At 37.9% G+C, this 21105-nt stretch overlaps 2 protein-coding genes across 4 annotated transcripts in view; both read left to right on the top strand.

The window, feature by feature from the left end:
* The first annotated feature begins 233 nt into the window (after positions 1-233).
* Positions 234-5005, top strand: LOC102719888 (exosome complex component RRP41-like). Its single transcript, XM_040526901.1, has 7 exons — positions 234-636; positions 2038-2116; positions 3538-3640; positions 3741-3861; positions 4137-4225; positions 4315-4464; positions 4542-5005. Exons 1-7 carry the CDS (start codon positions 474-476, stop codon positions 4626-4628), a joined length of 792 nt encoding a protein of 263 aa, XP_040382835.1. The 5' UTR covers positions 234-473; the 3' UTR covers positions 4629-5005.
* Positions 5006-6143: 1138 nt separating this feature from the next.
* Positions 6144-21105, top strand: part of LOC102719317 — a 30450-nt gene continuing 15488 nt past the window's right edge. For all 3 annotated transcript variants that reach the window (XM_006659702.3, XM_040526967.1, XM_015840480.2), the window contains exons 1-24: positions 6144-6285; positions 6610-6687; positions 6804-6916; positions 7004-7097; positions 7508-7551; positions 7652-7720; positions 8688-8761; positions 9566-9770; positions 10676-10741; positions 10844-10923; positions 12129-12278; positions 13209-13272; positions 13405-13506; positions 14504-14680; positions 14787-14911; positions 15879-16029; positions 16097-16186; positions 16288-16389; positions 16961-17019; positions 17104-17206; positions 18559-18750; positions 18837-18953; positions 19145-19404; positions 19492-21035. In XM_006659702.3, the coding sequence (XP_006659765.2) occupies positions 6192-6285; positions 6610-6687; positions 6804-6916; positions 7004-7097; positions 7508-7551; positions 7652-7720; positions 8688-8761; positions 9566-9770; positions 10676-10741; positions 10844-10923; positions 12129-12278; positions 13209-13272; positions 13405-13506; positions 14504-14680; positions 14787-14911; positions 15879-16029; positions 16097-16186; positions 16288-16389; positions 16961-17019; positions 17104-17206; positions 18559-18750; positions 18837-18953; positions 19145-19404; positions 19492-21035 (4153 nt within the window). In that variant the 5' untranslated portion in view covers positions 6144-6191. The remainder of the gene's footprint in view (positions 6286-6609; positions 6688-6803; positions 6917-7003; positions 7098-7507; positions 7552-7651; positions 7721-8687; positions 8762-9565; positions 9771-10675; positions 10742-10843; positions 10924-12128; positions 12279-13208; positions 13273-13404; positions 13507-14503; positions 14681-14786; positions 14912-15878; positions 16030-16096; positions 16187-16287; positions 16390-16960; positions 17020-17103; positions 17207-18558; positions 18751-18836; positions 18954-19144; positions 19405-19491; positions 21036-21105) is intronic.

The raw sequence follows: 21105 nt of genomic DNA, 5'->3' as shown, positions 1-21105 counted from the left end.
TTAACAGATATCTCAAAACATGTGATCTAAACAATTTAGTGAAAAAAATATTTTAGAAAGACACATACTATTTTGAAGTGTATAACATTATAACAAATAATCTGTTTTAATAATTCAGTCGATAAGCCGAAAACAAGAGACACTTGTCATACATACTTCGCCAAAGCCCATATAGCCCCTGCTCGGCCCGGCCCAGCCCAGCCCAGCCCGATTCGCGAGCGAAGCCTCCCCACACTGGCAAACCTAGCATTTCGCGTGCCGCGGGGCGCGACGGCGAGCTCACGCCCTCACACAGACGACGCGCGCCGGCGCCGCCTCTCTCCCCTCCCCGGTCCCGACCACGTCGTCCTCCCGCAGCCTTTCTCCCGCCGAAGCCACCGAGCAGGAGCAGCAAGCCGAGGTCTAGGCTGCTAAGGTAAAACAAGGTCGGGTAGCTAGAGCAGGCGCCGGCGACGTACGCGCAGTTCCCGGCGATGTCGGCGGCGGCGGCTACGGCTACTACTGGGACGTACTCCCCGGCTGCGTCCGCCGGGGAAAAGCGGAGGGAGAGGAAGGAGGAGCTGCGGCGCCACCTCGCCGAGGACGCCGACTGGCCCCGCGCTGACGGCCGCTCCTTCCACGACTGCCGTCCCGCATGTAATTCTTCGCTCCCATTCTCTCCATGCTCTGCTCTGATTTAGTGGCGAACCTCTATCGAATGCGCCCATTCGTGCTGAAGGATCCCCATTGGGCAACATTTTCTGCCATCACCTAGTATGCACTTTAGGTGCTCGACATTATGCGTCAGGTTTCCCTACTGAACTTTCGTTTAGTGTGTGCTTGTCAATAAAGGAAAGCATAATCTTGATGCAATTTCTCCTTAGTGTTCTAAAGTGTTTGTTGCTCAAGACTACCCTTCTGTTATTTTCTTCCATGCTTGGGGCTTATTCGGTTAGTAGGATTGCAAAATCATAGGAATAGGAAAAGTAAAGGACTGGAGTGTCATGGCAACTCCAATCCAAAGGAAATTTTCCATGAGGTCTCACCTCATGCTAAGAATCCTTTACAATTAACTCACCACAACGCAATCCTAAGGAATTGACTAGGGTCCATTCATGTGAAACTGATGGTATTTTATGGAAAAAAATCCTGAGGTTTCAATTCCTGCAAAATTCCTTTGGAAATACTTTGAACCTAATAATCCCTTGATATTAATTATATAATAGAAAATGTTGCTGCATGTTACGTGTGCATATATATCATGTGCCTTTGGTTGCAGTAAGGCAGTACAACATCCAGAACCAGTATATTCAAGCTTAGGAAAAAAACTTGAATTTATATAAGCATGTGTCTACAATACTGCCAACCTTGAAGGAAGAACAACATTTTGTTTTCATGTATGAGCATTATAATCTATGTTACATGATTGCAAAGTCTTCTTTGATATATTATCTGAAACTGTATTTCACTACCTCTATTTATTTATTCCTTTTAAGTCTTATTTTTGACCTGAATGGTACCGCAAATTGCTCTAACATCACTGGAATTTGAAGCTTTAAAATAGCAGGATTCAGGCCGCGTTCAGCCGGGGGCTAAGTTATCTTAGCTCCCTCATTTCCCGCGCGCACGTTTCCCAAACTGCTAAACGTTGTATTTTTTACAAAAATTTTCTATAGGAAAGTTGTTTTAAAAAATCATATTAATCTATTTTATATTTTTTTAATAATTAATAACTAATTAATCATGTACTAATCTATTACTACGTTTTCCGTGCCGGATAACTAACCCACCTCTCACCCCAAATGAACGCGGCCTCAATTGCTGATCAGAATCAATAAAAAATTGCACCCTCATATTTTCACTTCTGCTTATGCTTATAAGCCAAAATTTGAATTTCCACCCTTAAATTTGAAGTTGATTTGGAGGTTTTTTGTCACCAAAGTTTATTTTTCAGCCTTGGCTTTTAGATAGCTAAGAACACATATATAAAAGTTTTATTCACAAATTATTTTTCGTTTTCAAATATGCTCCTGTTCACCACTTCCATTTGGCTTGCAGTTATGCAAACAGGGCCAACAACTGCCGCATCAGGATCTGCCTATGCAGAATTTGGGAAGACAAAGGTCATTGTGTCAGTGTAAGTACAACTGCACTTTTATAAGATCATGTACCGCACGTGTGCATGTTTATGGTTTAGTAGATTCCAAGTGTTAAAGATCATGTTTTTCATTAAATCTCAATTTAAAAGTGTCTCTTATAAATTCAACCTGCTACTGAAACATAATAGTTTCGATTGTCTTTTAGATATTCCAAATCTATCCTCAAATCATTCTAAATTTAAATCATTTAAAGATTTTGGTATTTGTGGAACTAAATATTAGCAAGTTAAGGTTAACTGAAATATGTTTTCTGGTTTAACTTCACAACTTCTTTCTTTGAACATGAAATATGCTTAAAGTTCGGTAGATGCTTGAGAATAGTTCATACTCAGCTTGATTCATGTATCCAGTATGTTGCATACATCTATTAGTTGAGCATGCAAACATTTGTCAGTATTTTATACACTTGTGCTCTTAGGACTTTTTTGAGGGTTTTGGCTCTATGACTAACCCTTTCTGAAGGGGCAAAAAAAAGGAGAGAGTAAATATCGCAAACCACAAGATTCTGGGGAACATATATCCTAAAACCAAAGTTTATAAGTTTTTATCACAAAACCACACCTTTTGGGGCATATTGTATCAGAGAACCTGAATTTCGTTTGTGTCCTCCCATTCCTCATTTCTCTTTCTCCTGTTCACTGTTGGGGAGTCAGTCCATGACAGCATTTGAGCTTTCTGCTTGTCTCCTCCCAACAGAACTCTAAATCCTCGATGAACAGTGGCACCTTGGAGCAGAGACCACCATCAGTTTGTTGCATCAAAATTGATCTCCAAAGCAGCATTTAAAAAAAAACATTTGTATTTCATTAAAAAAACCCTGTATCTTCTGTATTCTCCTTGGTAGAGATGCCCAAATCAGTGAACCCTAAACACTAAATTTCCCTCAAATCTGGAGACATAACATTCTTATGGTGGGCAATTTGCTTAGATCTCCACAGCTTTCCAGGTAGCTCTCCCCTACCTTGCCATGCTTTTGTCCTCAAGCAGTGGAATGGGCCTTCCATTTCAGCGAACCTGCAGGTGGGGCCGGCAAATGGAAGCAGTGAACAGGAGCGATGGAAACAAAAAAGGAAGGAAAGGAACAGAATATAGATGTTATGATACTGCATGCCGTAAAGGGTGTTGTTTTGTGATAAAATGACTAAACATGTGATTTTGAGATATGTGCCTGAAAACCTGAGGTTTTGCGATAATTACTCAAAAAAGAGAGAAAAAAAACACAATGATAGTTTTAGGTCCTTGAGGTGGACCTTTGACATGAACTTCCTAGCTTCATGTTACATAAGTTTCATATGTATCTTGTCAGTCAGACTTGTCAGATTATTGATTCCTGTTTAACTTGTCATATTGCTTTGATTGCTTGGTCATGTTTAGTTGATGATTATGATTAATTTCTCAGGTTTGGACCAAGAGAAAGCAAAAAAACAATGATGTACAGTGATACCGGTAGACTCAATTGCAATGTGAGCTATACAACATTTGCCACCCCTATACGTGGACAGGTCTGTTGTTTTATTAGCTCTCCATTGTCTGTTTGGAGAAATTGATGATGGACCATTTATGCTTGAAAATAAGTGTTGACAGTTTGCATCTCCCTTCCAGGGAACAGACAACAAGGAGTACTCTGCAATGCTTCATAAAGCCCTGGAAGGCGCAGTGATGCTTCACACTTTTCCAAAGACCACTGTTGATGTTTTTGCCTTGGTTCTTGAGTCTGGTGGCAGTAAGATACTATAGTATATTAATCTTAATCTTTCTGCACGTTTGGATGTGTTTTACTGTAGTATTCCGTATTTACTTATTTTAGGAAGAATTATGACCTGATAAATGGACTAACTTTAACTTTGTGAACAGTATGATATTATGGCACAATAATGTGTTCTTCGATATATTTTTGAGTGAAGATTTCATATATCATCATGAGCTATTTCCACAGAACTTTATTTCTTTAAAAAAAAAGAATTATTTTCATCCATACTGGAAATTCTTTGGTTTCAGGCGATCTTCCCATCATTATTTCTTGTGCTAGTCTTGCATTAGCTGATGCCGGAATCATGATGTATGATCTTGTTACATCAGTATCCGTGGTATGGCTACACCTTCTCTCTACTTTACAATGTCTATACTTAAAACTAGACATTTAAACTTAGGCAATCCACTTTTGCTTCTTTGCCAGTCCTGTTTTGGGAAGAACATTATCATTGATCCAACCTCTGATGAGGAAGCATGGCAAGACGGCAGCCTTATGGTGGCATACATGCCAGCCCGAAAGGAGATCACACAGTTAACGCTTACTGGAGAGTGGTCTGATGGCAAAATCACCAATGTGAGTGTCTTCTACTATATTAACAGATGACACTAAAGCAATTTGAATTACTAACGTGTTGCTTCATTCATCAATAGGCGGTAGAGCTCTGCATGGATGCTTGCACTAAGCTCTGTGACATACTGCGGGAGCGCTTGAAAGATGCTTCCAGCTTGGCTGAGTGAATAACCCTTTTAGCAGCTAGATGTTGCAAGCTTAAAACAGATATCCTTAGCTGTACAAATTTTGTAGGCAAGGGAGGCTAAGGCCTGACGTTTTGCAAGATTATGCTTATTGTTTCCTCCGTGGCAAAACTACAAGTTGTTCTGAGAGAAAGTGGTAGATCTGTATGTTGTTTTGTACTCCTGGCTTCCAGAGTTTTATACATTGGGATGATCCTTGATGCGGTACTCCTGCCCTTATTTTTTCCATGTACTACTATATTATTAGTTATAGACTTATATTCGAGCAGCTGAGCTGGGGCTAGTCCTCTCCTACGATTTGATAACTTAGTTGGTAATTACTGATAACTGTAGTTTGAGTAAGTTTTAAATGAAATTGGTATACCATCACTCCTTATCGTTTTATTTTTGATTTTTGGCTCCACATACCACTTTATCATCGTCTACTTGCTACTCCATATGTCCTAAAATAACATCATTTTTCCTCATCCCACATGTACGATGCAAAAGCAAAAAAGACTAGAATATTCTTCATTTTATAAAATCCCAATGCAATTCTTTCTAGTTTAATGCAATTGTTCCATATTTTCGTAAGCTCAAATGCAATAATTGCTTAGAAAATAAACTTATTTTGGGACAAGCAAGATGGGGCAAAAACAATCTTATTTGGGACAAAGGGAGTATGGGGGCAAAAACAACTTATTTGGGACAAAGGGAGTAGTTTTTATCGGCTACAATCAAAATTTAATTTTGAAACTTAGGCTTGTTCTTTCTCTGTTTTAGATTTTGGATTTCATTTATCTGCTTCTCAAGTTCCTAAACAATTTGTTTTGTACAAAATTATCTATATAAAGTTTTCTTGAAATACTTTTACTAACAACTCTTTAATGATAGCTTTGTAAGAGTTAATTCATTAGTTCATACCTTCAAATAGTTTTTTAAAAAAGATAATCCACCGATTTTAGCTTATCTCAAAAGTAGCCTTATTTTTGGAGCTGGTTTCATAGTTCTTTTTATCGTAGCATAATTTTTAGTATTGATTTTTAAATACCTAATAACATATTTATATAATTTTAACTTTTATATATATATATATATATAAATAAATTTACTATTGGAGTTGATTTTGGGAATTTTAGGCTTGGGTTTTATATCATTAATATAAAATTTTTATTTATAAATTATTTTTCGTTTATAAATATGCCGTTTGGTTTTTACACGAAACACCTAAATAATCACCTCACTTAAATAAGATAAATAGTTACTTAGATATAAAAGTCAATAAATTTAAGTAAAAAATAAGGGAAAATAGGACGTTGGTTATATAAGAAAAACAAAAACATATTACTCCGGTAACCTACTACCAAAGTACTACGGAGTACAAAATACGGGGCCATACGGCGCAGATACGTAATTGCAGCGACACGAATTGGCTGTCTCCTTCCACCACCGCCTCCTCCTCCAAGCAAAACCCAACTCCGCCTCCACACTCCCCTCCCCTCGCCTCCCCTCCCGCGCCATGGGAGCGCGCCCTCTCTAGGGTCCTCCTCCGCCGCCGCCGCCGCCATGTTCGAGGATTTGGTGAGCAAGGTTCTCCCTGCACTCCTCGGCCGCTACGTCAGCTTCCAGAAACACCAGCTCACCATTAACATCTGGAACCGTAAGTCCTCGATCCCCTCCCCTCCACCGCACCGCACCGCACCGCTCCCTCCCCTCCCCTGCGCTTTATTTGATCCTGCTGTTCCCTACCCCGCCGTTGCCGCAGCGATGCGGGTTTTTTTTGCGCTTATTGTCACAACTCACAACTGTTTGACTCGTAATTGCAATGTAAATGTGCAACCAGAATCGAGTTTGATCGCTCTATGATTATTATTTTTTCGTCGTGACTGCGTTGGATATTGATCACATGTTTACTGTAATTTTTTCTCATATTGTACTCTCTCTCACGCGGTGATTAAGTTTTAGTTGTCTCCATGTTCCGCAGAGGAAATAATATTGGTAAATGTAGAGCTGATTCTGGAAGCCTTCGACTACCTGCAGTTGCCATTCGCACTGAAGAAAGGTATTGATCCTGGGTTGTTTTTTTTATGGATATGGGTTCCATTACCTTTACTTTTTCCTAGGTTGCTGCACCTTTTGTAGTTGTGAATTCTAAGTTTCTGTTCTACTGCTTGACAGGACGGATCGGCAAACTAAGCGTCAGGATTCCATGGAAAACGCTTGGGTGGGGCGCTATAATTATTGCCATAGAAGATGTGTTCATCTGTGCATGTCCACGAGAGGATTCTGAGGCGTGTTTTTGAGCCTTGTCATAATTTGTTCAATTATCTTGTAACGGTGTGGCATGTTGACCCAATAATTGTCTGTTTCTTTACCAGTGGAGCTCAGATTCTCTGGATAAGAGGGAGTTAGATGGAAAACTGGCTAAACTTAAAGCTATTGAGCTTGCTAAAATTACCAGAAGAATTACAGGTGATTCCTGATTCCATGTTCTTCATGGAATTTGTTTTTCTGTGCAAATTGCGCTGCTTTAGTCTGTCATTAAAATTTAAGTTGCTGTTGGTGAGGTTATGAACTTCAATGTTAGTGGCCGTTTCGGAACTATTGTTGTTTTCACTATTTCCATTGGCATGCATTTTCTCTTCTCTTGAATATAGCACTTTGCTACATTAACTGGTATAGTAATATGTATATGTAAAAAAGACTCCCAAGATGCAGATGTACTGTTTTCTGAAAACCTTCATGATAAGATCTGAACCCCCCAACACAAAAAAATCGTTTTTGGACCTAGTTAAATCATATTGTTGATGGAACTATATGTGACTCTCCTGTCCTTTTGGAGAAACTAACAATTACCTCTGATCCATTTCTTCTGTTTCTAGATAACCAAACGGGGCAATCACTTTTATCCTACATATTAGCAAAGGTAACATGCTTGCAGTTTATTTTCAAGTGAGAGTAATTAGGAGGTAGTGCTGGCACATTGATTACTTTTGTATTTTTTTTTCCTTTTTTACTCTTGTCAGATACTGGACAACATCCAAGTTTCTATACGAAATGTTCATATCACATATGCTGATAACTACAAAGATAAGGTATATCTGTTTACATCACACTTCTGGTGTGAATTGGGTGTAATGTACAGTTCTGTTTCGTTCAAGTTTGTGTTTGTTTGTAACATGGAGACTGTTTATGTTTTTCCTACAACGATTTTAGGATTTTGTGTGCACACTGTTACTGAGGACTGGAAATTGTTTTCCCAGCAGTTATTACTTTTCTTACTCAAATTAGTTCGTTATCTAGGGCCTTTATTTAGGTTTTTGCCAGATGAAAAGAAAAGCTATGATGTATTCGAAGTTGATGAATACTGGTATATATCTAGTGCAACTGCAAAAAATATTTGGATGTTGTCACTTAGGACTGTTGCATTTAAGTTGTATTAGTTAAATTTAAGTTGGTGGAATGCCTCCGACATAGTTCCCAAACTGTATGAATGGTGCATTTTTAGCCTTCCCTGAATTGCTTGGGGTTGAAGTCTGTTGTTGTTGTTGTTTTATGAAGGGTGAACTTCCAAAATGGTCATACATGTACCCTCCAAGTTTCCATAAATCTACTCCAATCAAACAATTTTGTGTGTTTTAGTGGTATTGCTTTGCTAAAAAAATCAAATTCAAATACCATCTAGTAGTCTACACTTGGAGTTTGAATTATGTAACCCAAAGATAGTTTTGCATGAGATTTCATTTAATCTGCTACTTTTGTACTGTCATATTTTTACACTATGTCTGAAGCTTGAAAGTTATAATATCTTAAGTTTATCAATTTTTTATACATGTTATGAACTTGGAATAGTCCTGTTTGGAAATTCTACCATGGAAATTTCCTAAAGTGCATTTTCAATCCAAAACATTAGTGGTTTCTGCATCAGATGTGGCAATAGCGATACACCCTTTCAGCAAGCTCATTTACTTTCTAGTTTCACACGTGTTTCTTTTGTTTATTTTCCCTGGTGTTCTGTCAGTTATTCTCAGCTCTACTATTTCCTTTCTGATATGTCAATAGGGAAGCTTCACGTTTGGTTTGGAATTCTCCAGTCTCTCAATACAAACAGATCCCAAGAAACAAAGTTTTGCGATGTGAGTTAGCCAAACTCCTTTATTCTTTGTTCTTTCCAAACTGCAAAAAGGGAAGAAACAAAATAGAAAAGGAACAGCATATTGAGAGACAAAGCTTCCAGTGCTGGTTCAATGCATTATTTATACACAATATATTCTTATCTTCGTTATTTTACTGCTGAATATAAGTGTATTTTGATCAGGAAAATGTTACACTAGTTCTACATTATTTTGCTACTGAATATTAGAGTGTTTTTATCAGGAAAAAAATTGAAAACGATGCAATTGCTAAACACTAAAGGAAACGCTTGGCCGCTTGCCAGTGAAGTTCCTTGAAGCATAAACTACAATAGGGGTTTTAAAGATAACCGACTTAACATGGAAGCTTGTTCTGAAGCTGCAATACTACAAGATTAGCTTGGCTCCTGAAGGAACAGATAATTTGCAACAAATTTTATTTCTGAATGCCTTAAGAGCTTCCTGTGGTCTAAAATTGCATACTAGAGCTCTTTAGTGCTTTGCCTTGTAGGTTGTGACTCTGATCAAAGCTTCGAACTTTATGTGCGGGTACAGCTGTTAAAACTCTCTCGTTGTAAATTGCTATATGCCATGGAACCATGAGGAATTTTAGCTTTTGTTGTAAAATAATTTCTTGCACCTTTCTGGACAAACAATTTTAATGACTATGGAACATGGGCAATATGTATGCCAATATTGTGGGTTTGCTAGGGTTGCAGATAATTTGGTATGTAAATGGTTGGTTGCAGATATGTGTTTGTGTTTTCTGTGCATATGTTAAAGTTCACATTTCTTTCTGTGCTTTAGGTCTTTGATGGCCATGTCAAGACAAGATGAAGTAAACAAGACGGTAGAGATATCCAATGTTGGCATTTACTGTGATCACTTGGAGGAACAGCAGGATCCATGTGATATTGGTGCTCTTACTGAAACTAATTTTAGTTTCAGTCCAGGATTGGCCCATCCAAGAGATTATCTTATAAATCCATTTAACGTGACTATATTTGTGCTTGTAAGTGTATTTGTTCCCTATACATGTTTCCTTTAATTTTACTGATTTAATACCATCCAGGTTTTGTGGTTGAAGTTGTAGAAAACCGTAGATGTTGTGGCTTGTGCATATAAATAATCCTGATTTTAGGCCTTAAGGTTTCAGAAAATTGCAACCTAGAGAAATCCCATCTTTGCTACAAAACGGTCCAAAATAACATATTATTAAACATTCTGATCAACTCAAACAAGAAGCGAACAATTCATAGATATTTTATGATGCTATAAAAATAGGGTAAAATACATATGCTGCTTTTCCTGCCGTTTTGGGTTATTTGGAACTGTCCTTCAACAACATCCACCTGGATAACTGAGCCTCCATGCAGTATTCTTGGGAGCATCCCATGGATCTCTCAGGTGCCATGGACACTGTCCAGAGGCCTGAGTTACTCACTAGTGTTATTCCATCAATGTAACGGAGCTTAATTATAATCCCCTAAACCCCTCTAGTTTTCCTACTCAGGGAGAGCTTGGAGTCCGATTTTTTGACTCGTGTGTAGTCGATGCAGTTTTGCGATAATAAAGTTAGGTGGGCTGGTTAAATAACCTTCTGTCCATCTGTTGAGTCTTGAAAGTAGTTATCTGTATGCATATATCTGAATCTATTTTTTTTCGATCATGTTAACCTTTTGTCCTTAAAACGTGGGTTTATGCACCACAAATCCACAAGCCATAATACCTGGTGTTCTACAACTTTGACCGCGAAACCTAAGCTTATTCTCAAGCTGCCTTCTCTGGCCTAAGGGCCTTCAAAATTTATTCTCTGGGTTCTTTCATGATTATCTTGAGTGTTTAGTATTTTCCATTAAAAAAATTAATGATGAATATTGACTAGCCTAATCTAATGGAACTTCATTGTTATAACAGGCTAACAAAGCTGGAAAGCTTGATGGTGCACCTCAATATAACATAACTGTGGAGTTAACTGCTCTGGTCTGTATCATTCTATTATTAGCACAGTGCAATTATGCTAAATATTCTGGGAATGATTTGTGTATTGCATCCTTACATTTTTTTTTCATCTTATCTTTGTAGATCCTATCGATTAATGAAATCCAGATTCAACAAATTTTGAATCTTTGTGATTACTTCTCCATCTGTGCTTTGCGGACAAAGTATGTTCTTCTAATTTAGATGAATAAAGCTGCTATCCTATAAAGCATCTCATTTATGTTCCATTTATTCTTATTCGACTTAAATGTGATGACAATATCATCCTGCTACCTCCGTCTTCTTTTGGGAAAATCAGTAGGGGAGAGTCCAACTGTAAATTTATTAAAAGGAATTGAAATCATAGAAACAAAGTTACAGGAGAAAAGAGAAAATAAATATTCCAGCCACAGAGAAATCTCAAACTAGCATTCTTTGAAACTGTTGTGCCAACGTCTCACAAATGTGTAACTCTTGTAACCAAATGTTCAAATAACCAAAGGTAAGTAGTTTCTTGAATAAATTACTTATTCCCTCTGATAAATTTTCTTGATTCTACATATCATGGAGTCCAGTGATGTATTCTATTGCAATATTGATTGATAATAATAATGTGATCAACAGTCGTTGCTGAAGTTTTGTGAAACAAATCCAATGGAGAATATTGACCAGATGACACACATCAGACTCAACAAAAATTGTTGGACTTTTTTTTAATGGATATGCATAAGATTTTTGGATCATTGTGTTAGTGACTTATTATTGGAAATTATTGTTTTGGTACTGCAATCTAAATGCTAAGCTTCTCTAGATCAAGAAAGAAAAAGAAAACTATAATCATCTGAGCATGATTTCATTTTTCTTTTTTTTCTTTGATAAAAAAACACTTTCAATTCTGTAGAATCTGTAGAAAATTTGTGCTGCAACATATATTCGTTCTTAGTCCCATTCATATTGAGATGAACTTTATGTGTCCCCTCTGAATAATTTATATGCCGTTGTATTGCTGAAAATACTAATCCATGATGCCACCAAATTGCTGAGAGGCAGCTTCTGAAAGCTGCACATAGGAATTTGTCAATATGTCATGCACTATTAGAAAATCGACTAAAGTCAAAGGCCTTTTTGTTAAGAGTGTGAAGCTGGTAAAAATCATGATTCAGAACCTGGCAAAAGATAATTCCAGAATAAAACTGTTTTCCATCATGAAAGGATGGGCAATCAACTTGAAAAGATATAGATGTTTAAGAATGCCCCTCCACAGAAGTAATCCTTTTGATGTTTTTTCAGCTGGGACTAAGTTAGTATAATTGGACATTATTGCAGCCTTTTTAAATTTTTCCAGCATTTTCTATGCAGTAAGATTAATTATTACTCCATATCTTCACAGGTATGGTCGTCATCGTCCATCTCAAAGCTCTTTATCTAAGAGACATAAAGGTTGGCAGAGGATGTGGTGGCACTATGCTCAGAGATCTGTTTTAGCAGATGTTCACAGAAGACTGAGGAAAACTTCATGGAGTTACCTGGGGCAGCGGCTGTGAGCTTTTCGAAAACTCTTTCCTTTTCAACTTGATTGGCAAGATGTAAAATGAGCAGGAATCATAGTTGAGTAGGTGCAAATAATCAAATATTTCTAGATGGGTGAGGAACACATTTTGGTTAATGTGCAGACCTTGGTTTGGAAACTAATTGAAATTTTGTTCAGTAGGGAAATGACTAAACTAATTGGCTTTATGGTTTTCATTTTTTATGTCAAGTTTAGGTTGGTGGTAGCAGCAAATGCAATAAGTTACCTATTAATATATGCTCCTGTTTCGTTTTGTCTTTCTAAACAAGCTTCAGGGAGCTCAGGGTCTCAGAACTAAACGAGGCATGGATCCTATCTGCTGACAAGTAGATATAACTACTAACATTTTATTGTTTTTAAATGATAGTAGCAATTGCTGACCTGTTTGGCCTTTCTCCCCTTGCTACAAGTTATTATCCCCATATTTTGCCACATAAATGGGTTTAGTCCTCCTAGGCTTGTTACAAGTTAGAACTCACTTTGACCTGCTCATGGCTAGATCAATTGATTTCAGGTCAAATAGGAAGAGCGTAAAACTTCCACCCCTAGAAGGCACCTACATCTTCCACCTCTGGAAGGGACATACACCTAATGGCTTAAACTGTTTAAATTTCCTTGCAAACCCATCATGCAAAACCTGGTTTCTTGTCATACAGCTCTTGGTTTTGAAGTCTATAGCTTTATGAATATCAAATTCCATTATCTTATAATTTCTGTAATCACTAAGAGACTAAGAGTTAAAACACTTTCAGTTTGATGATTCGTGTTATGCTTTGTGCAATGGCCTGTTGCTTGATTATGTTGGTTTTGTCTATCTGAACCAAATGTCCATCTATAATATTCTGTTTATTGTGTATGAAACATGCTGGTCTTCACATGTCTCCTTGATATGTTTAACAGGGACTGCCGTAGGAGATATGTCAATTTGTACAGAATGAAACTGGAGCTTTTGCAGAAAGGGCAGGTGTGGTTCTCTCGATATAAAAATGGAATTCATCTTGTTTTTTTTAAAAAAAATCTATGTGTGGAGCACACATTTTTCTGAATAGAATATGGAGCACACACTGACTTTAAGTCTGTTTTTTTTCCCTTTCAGCTTGTCAGCGAAGACATCCTACAAGAGCTTGAAAATATGGATAGAGAAGGTGATATAGATGATATACTTAACTACAGAACTATTGCAGAGCAGCAATTACAGGTACCTGTTACTTTTATGTGAGGAATAATGTAAATGTGAGACCTAATTTTGTCCATAAATACATGTACCATTGAAGGTGTCACTATCTTGATGGCTTGGCATAAATCAATCATATCTAACATCCATAGTTCATCATTTCCCACGGCTTAATATTCTTGATATCGATTGATGGTATATTAGTCCTGGCAACTTAGTCTATGGTTGTCAAGTCGTAAAGATGAGTCGAGGCACCCCTGGACTGACTTGGTCGACTCGTCCACGACTTGTTCATGTGAAGACAGGGGATGCAATATAAAGGTTTTACTACTATTATACTATACTAACCATTATATGAAGTATAAACTATGGACTATGGAGTAGCCAGCAAGACAATAAGTCAACAAGAAATAAAATTAAAGTATTAAACACAATAAGCTAATAAACATGGTAAATTGTTGATTTTGCTATGACTAATCTACTACTGACTTTACGACTAATCTACGACTAACCACGACTAATCGCATGACTTGCTATTTGGTCAAGTCGTGACCCTCTAGTCGTGTGGGTTGACCGACTTTACGACTAATCTAGGACTAATCGCGATTATCGGCAACTTGATAACAATGACTTAGTCAAATGCTATATATCTCCCAAGTCTTGGATATGTCACTTGGTTTCTTTGTTTCCTCCTGGTATATACACACATCAGATAAGCATGCTTCTCAATTCTGCGTTTAAGTCACCTCTGTTAGGTACTCCAATGTGGGATTAAATAGGGATAGCATATCATTTCTTTATTGGTAGGAAGTGATCTGCATGTGATGACCAATACGAACAATGCATCTGGACTGTAGCTTTGGTCACATTTTCTTCTTATTTTTGTTATAAGAACAATGAAATTTATAGTTATTTTTGGGCTCTTATGTAGAATTTGCATATGGTAGATTCATGTTTTAGAGTGCATATTAATCTTTTTGTTCAGCATTAACTTTGCTAACATCTCATTGATTTTTTACAGGAAGCTTTGGTGAAATCTACCAAAGATAATTTTTCTAGTCCAGGAAGCCCTCGAACTGATGAACAGTCAGCTGGGGCAGGCCAAGGATGGCTAAAGTGGATTTCTCGTGGAATGCTTGGTGCTGGTGGAACCGCTGATACCAACTCATTTGCTGATGTTTCAGATGACATTATCAAGGTTATACTCTGTGGTTCTCAAATTAGTCTCTGTGTAAGGCCAATTTGAGTGCAATTGATGTATAGGTACAATAATTTACATGACATCTTACTTTTAATTTTCTCAGGATATATATGAGGGAGCGGAATTCCATCCCATTTCTTCTGCTGAAAATCATTTGACAAAAGAAAACCACTATTCTTTATTTGTTAGGCTATCTTTCTCTGAGATCCTTGTAAGCGTCACCTCCAGGCAAGTGTTGCATTTCTATATCACTGGTACTTCCATATCATACTGTTGTCATCAATTACTATAATAGATTTTAGGCCAGTGTGGCATTGCTAATTTGCTATAATATGCCGCAGAGGCAACTAACGAAGTAATTTTTTTGGGTACTGTTAGTAAAATAATTTCTGTTAGGGATCTAAACTGCTGTTGCTTATGAGTAGTTATTATACCCCAGCTGAGTAAAACAAGATTAGTCCAAAAAGGAACTGCACTGATAGCTCCCTCAGCTCATTTTGCTGTCAACAATGATAATAAAAGTGTCAGCTTTCATGAAATAGTTAAATGTTACTCCCTTTGTTTCATATTACAAGATGTTTTAGCCTTACCTAGATTCATCTATGGATCAATGTATTTGTTTTATATATCTGTCCAGATTCACTAGCATCCATATGAATTTAGAAATTTAGGGAGAGCCAAAGCATCTTATAATGTGAAACGGAGGTAGTAGTATTTATTAAATTCTGTTTGGAATGATGTTTACTCCAGATAACCGTTATCCATCCAAAACCTCCATGTACCATACTCACATTGTTGTCAAGAGCACCATTTTTCCTTGAACTTAACTACTTTTAGGTTCTACAAAAGTTCTTATCTCTGTAGTTTCTTGATAAGTCTTTCCTTGTTATGCTTGCTATTTTGTCAGATGGGTGTCTAGAGGTGGGCTTGTTCCAGTTAAAAACCCTGTAGTTTGTACTTCCTACAGTTTGAATATTTGCTATCGATGATGAAGAGCTATATTTCCTGTTTGTTGGGCAATGAACCTTATATGACTATGGGCCGATGACCCAAAGTATTTTTAACAGGGCTACAGGCAACTACCCTATGTTAGAAGATAGTCACAGCTATATGCATGTATTTAACACGGTTTACTTGGTTTCATTTATCTGGGAGAGCCTTTATTGTTGGTTAACTAACATATTTTATGGTTTAGGAAATTTGGCATAAAACTTGTAGATGCAATGTTCTCTGGGCTTGGTGTTGAATGCAAAATATGGGATTATTCAACAACTATCCTTGCCTGGCTTGATTCTCTTGCAATCATCAACCCATTAAATGAAAACAAAGTCTTGCTGGCTGAAAAGGTACACATCACATTAGTCATCAAGTCCTTTTGCGAATTGCTTGTATTTTAAATATAATCTATTTTAGTGTAGCACTGCTGATGGTCTGGGGGCACCTGTTATCAGTGTTCAAGTTGACTTTCCTAAGTCGAACCAAAGCTCGGAAGCTTCAACACGGGTACTTAATTGGTTCCATCCAAAGAGAGCTACAGAAGTCACTACATATGGCTTAAAGATTTTGATTGCTGATTTGCGTATTTTTGTCCATTCCCTTTTTAGGTTGTTGTCCAGGAATTCAGTGCTATATATGAACCAGCGTTCATCTTTAATCTCCTGTACATCTATGATTTGTTTTCCTCCTTCCAGTTTCAGCATGATAGGGTGAGTGTTGTGTAGTACATCCATGCTCTATTGTTTGGGAGGATAGACGTATTGATCCATTATGCATATTATAATGATTCCCCTTTTACTTACATTATCTTGTTTGCAATTTACTTGTTGCATCTTCCAAGTACTTTATGCTCATGCCTGGATTGAGATTTTTCATCCCATGGAGTAAGTTGTGCAGCGGTTTGAAAAGCCACATTAAATATTTTTTCCCCAAAACAGTGACTTGTAGGATTGGGGGGCTCTTTGCTCCTTAAATAGGACTTATGCTGATGATGTGTTCTGCACCAATCCCCATATGGCTAGATATATGTGGACATGGCTGAATTGTTGCAATACATTTTGTTAAAGTAACTGCATTCTTTGCATATGTTTGTGCTTAGGTTTTCGGTTGATCTCATATAGCCACATGTATATTTTCTAGAATTAGATAGACATATACTGCATTGAAACTGTAGAGCATATAGTATGTTAGATGTTACTATGTTTGTCTGGCATCTGTCACATGGCATGGGCACATCACTAGTCTTATGTAATATTCAAGTTACGTTGTACATTCCTGCAGGTACTTTCCTCACTAAATTGTTTTGATAGTTTTGGAGCAAGACTTCTCTGCAAACTAAAGTCAGTTCTCCCCCATTTACCTCTCCGTTTGTTAACACTGTTATATAGAAATAGCACTTTACTCATTGCTTAACATAATCCTAGGTATATGTCTGCAAACCAAAAAAAGCTTCTTTGGGATTTAAGGATTCACCACTTTGTTATCAGGCTGTCATCACAAAATTGTGGAACAGAAGAGCTTATCGTGGTATGGACATTATAAATAGAGCATTCCTTATTTTCCATTGAAAGTTGTTAAGTTTCATAATATGCCACTCAAAATAGGCTACTCCCTTTTCCTTCTTAATATGATGATAAGTAGATCTATTGTGCGTTTGAGAAAAAAATAGGCTACTCCCTTAGATGCCACTGAAATTATTTCCGTCTGCCTTCCATGCCACTCCTTTCCATGCACAGTTATATAACTGTCAAATTGGGTGCAAAATGACCCTTGTGCCCTTTAGAGTTGATGGCCATGGTCTGATGCCCTGATGCCATTCATGGCCTCTCCCGTCCTCATGCATGTTTTCCCCTCCCACTCTTCTCTCTTATAAGTCAGTCAGTCCCCAGTCCTCGTCTGTTTCAATCTCGACAATGCACTTGCATCATGCAGCGACTTTGCAGTGAGGAGTCCAATTCTTGCGTCCCCTCCCTCACCTTGCCCTCTTTCCTTTGAGTTGGATAGTTTTAAAAGAAAAAATGTCCACTTCTGCTGGCCTACTGTAGATCTTGATCGTACACCTCATCATGCTGGAGAGCAGGGCACAGGGCAGCAGGGCACAAATCGATTTAATTTGGGTCCATGGGAAATTAAATTTGCTCTCTTCCCAAGCAGTACCAAAGAAGAAAAAAGAGAGATTGGGATTTCTATTTCCATGAGTGTCCAAGAACCTGTACTCCGAATCAGATGAACGTCACATACTCACATTTAAATAGAAGGTATGAAGCAAGCTGCAGCCCAAAAAACTCATTAAGTGTCTACTTGGCCACCTGTCCTTGCACATCTGCCACCTGATGTTGAACCCCATGGCTGCTGCCTGTACGTGCAAGATGTCAACCCCCATCTGCCCACATCCAATACGGTATATGGTATACCCAACCCCATGGACGTGGAGGAAATTCCTTGTGCACAGAGAGGTGCAGAGCGGCTGCAAGCAGCACCTGCAGGGTATGTTGGCGATGCAGATGCATAGAGCAGAGCGATGCCGAGTTACTGATGGGCAGCAGTCGGGCAACATGTGGGGGTCAAGGGTCCTATTAGGTTTTGGCCATAAAGTTTGTTTGGTCACTGGTCCTAGTTCCTTTTCTTATAGTCTTTGTGTGATGTGTTAACCCTGGCCCTTAGGTCTTATACGAATCTTCCTAGACTCCTTTCTTCTTAATATAATGATGATGTGCAGCTCTCTTGCGTGTTCGAGAGAAAAAAAACCTGTGTGGTGGAGAAACATGGCATGTGGGCAATATAATGGAGATGCATAGTGGAGAAGAAGACAAAGGGCAACTTTGCCATTTCAGTTGTTTTAATTGACTTTGTGATTGAACAATAAGTACATATTGCAGGTTTTTGAGGCTGGAGACGTATCCATGCAATCCAAAGATACAGTTAGGGATGCTTCATGGATGCAAGAAAGCGATTCTTTCCTTGATCTCATATTGAAAACTCTTCCTCCAAATTTCTCTGATGACCTTCTCATTGGCTTCAAATTGGATGACCTTTATAACCATTTTGAGGTTAGCCTCACCGATTTTGAGGTTAGACATGGTGCATTTCTTATTATTCTGTTTTTTATGCATTCAATATCCACCAGAATCAATGGTAAACATATACACGTTTGCAGGTGAAGGTATTGATGCCGGACAGACATGATTCTGCCTCCACACTCATCAAATTGGATGCTTCCATTGTATTTGGATTATGCATATTCTTAGATGAACCAGTGCTGAAGCAATTGGAGGTACTTATTATTTGAGACCTTGGTGACTAGTTACTTAGTTTTGACTTTTGATGTTCTGGGTTGTTGTACATTTATATAATTCATACTACAAAAGGTGGTTCACTATGGTGCATACAATGTGTTTTATCTGCATACAATATTCTCTTAATGTAAGCTTCTCTAAGCAAATTATTTCAAACATTTTTTGGTAGGTTGCTTTTGTTGTGCCATTTGCCGACATGTACTTCTCTCAGACAATGTACAGTGCTTTTGTTAATTTGTGTTTCTATGTGAAAGAGACCAACCTAATCAGAAATAATGCTTCTGATGATATGAAGAGTGAACCCAAGAAGTTAGCCTTAAATATGTTTGCATCACTAAAATTAGCCAAGCTGAGTTTAAGGGTTGACCTTGAGGACCATCATGAAGGAAGTTCAGCTATAACTGTTTGTGTTGGAGATGTTGATATCAGGTCAGTAGCTGTTCACTAAATCATTAGTCCTGCAATCTTGTTTATTTTCTCTTACTTTTAGATGTGATGAGTTGCTGTAATATGTAGGTATGCTATCCAAGAATTGTCAGAGATATGGGTCATCACAAAGATGGTCCAAATAACTTCCAATAATTTGAAAGAGGAATCAAATTCACGAGTGCTATGTTTATCAGGAAACTACAAAAGTAACACCTGTGCGAACTTGGCAGGATGCCCTGAGAGTTCCACTTCTGATGCTTGCTTAAAGCTGCATTACAGAACTCATAAATATCAAGATCAAATGCATCAAGTGTACCAGCTGAACATAAATGATGTTGATCTGCATGTTATTCCATCTGTTTTTGGTCAGATAAGGAGGTTTCTAAAATTTCTTGATGGAGTATATCCAGATGGCACTGATGTTTTTCTCTCAGAACTGGATCTGGGTTCCATGAGATTTGGAGCAGCCGATGCCAAATTTCCCAAGTTTGCTCTTTCTAATTTCTGTGGTGTAGACGGCACATTATTTGCAGGAGTGCCTGTTGATCACTTTCCCTTTGTACGGATGGATCTCATATCTGGACATGATAGGGAATTTTTAGAAACTCAAGGAGTCCAAGCATCAGGCGGTTCATGTTCAAAGAGTAAATGCAACGGGACTTCTGATTTAAACTGTTACTCTGCACAAGGACTTGCAAGCAATTCACTGTGTAGAACTAAGCATTCCGATTGTTCATCCAACTCATCAAAGAACTCCAAGAATGACAGTTTAACTGTTCTTGATCTATCTCTTGTTTCAGTCAGGGTACATTTCCATGAATCGTGTGGTATTTTAGCCACGCTTACTATTCCCGAGTCTATAGCAACGCTCTCGCTGTCTGATGTGAGCTCATGGGACTTCCTCTTGTCTGCTAAAGATATAATGCTTGCTTCATCATGGACCTCTCCAAGTGTCCATGAACTACTATGGGGAAGATCCTCACATGGTAACGCTAATGTACTCAACATCCGCGTTAAAAGAGATTTTCCTGCACTCTCAACAGAAGTATGTATTGGAGTTCAAAATGTTTGCTGCATATTACCATCAAAGGTACTCGCTATGTTTATTGGGTTCTTTTTGTTGGATGATTGGAATCCTTTGACAGAAGAGCATCACTCTGTGGAAAATCACAATCTTGATAACTCTGGAGAATCACTTGACAGTATGACATATACATTTGAGATATCTGATTGTATTTTACTTTTTCCTGTGGAAAATCAAGATTTCTTTGGTCTGAAACTTGGTGTTCCATATTTTTTTGGTGAGTTCATTTCAACTGGAAGCACTGCAGAATTTGCAAAACGTATCCCCAAAGAATTCTTCAGTTCAGAATGTATGTTTTCCAGCAGAGTTGATGTCATCAGCCTGTGTGCAGTAAAGACATCCATATCACTTATATTTCCAGATGACCAATCAAATTTTATGCTAAAGTCTGATGAAAACATCCCTAGCAAAATCCAATCTCTTTTGGAAAAGCTTGATGCCAATATATGGATTCAAATTCCTTGCACAGAACTATCCTTCTCCGAGCAATCATCTTTGCACACATTCATTATGAGCAAAATATCAAAATGCAGCTTAATTGCTGAAGGTAAAGAGGTCCTTCCTGATTAAATTTTAACACTTCTGGAACTGTCTTGGTATATGTAATAATAGCTTGC

The sequence above is a fragment of the Oryza brachyantha genome, chromosome 8 (assembly GCF_000231095.2).
Source record: "Oryza brachyantha chromosome 8, ObraRS2, whole genome shotgun sequence".
NCBI classification, from domain to species: domain Eukaryota; kingdom Viridiplantae; phylum Streptophyta; class Magnoliopsida; order Poales; family Poaceae; genus Oryza; species Oryza brachyantha.
Note: the sequence above shows the minus strand (reverse complement) of the source record. Positions and strands in the feature narration are given on the sequence as shown.

Coding starts and splice junctions, on each gene's coding strand:
- LOC102719888 (XM_040526901.1), top strand. CDS start 474: ATGTCGGCGGCGGCGGCTACGGCTACTACTGGGACGTACTCCCCGGCT. Junction 637..2,037: donor CCACGACTGCCGTCCCGCAT/GTAATTCTTCGC, acceptor TTTGGCTTGCAG/TTATGCAAACAGGGCCAACA. Junction 4,226..4,314: donor TTGTTACATCAGTATCCGTG/GTATGGCTACAC, acceptor CTTCTTTGCCAG/TCCTGTTTTGGGAAGAACAT.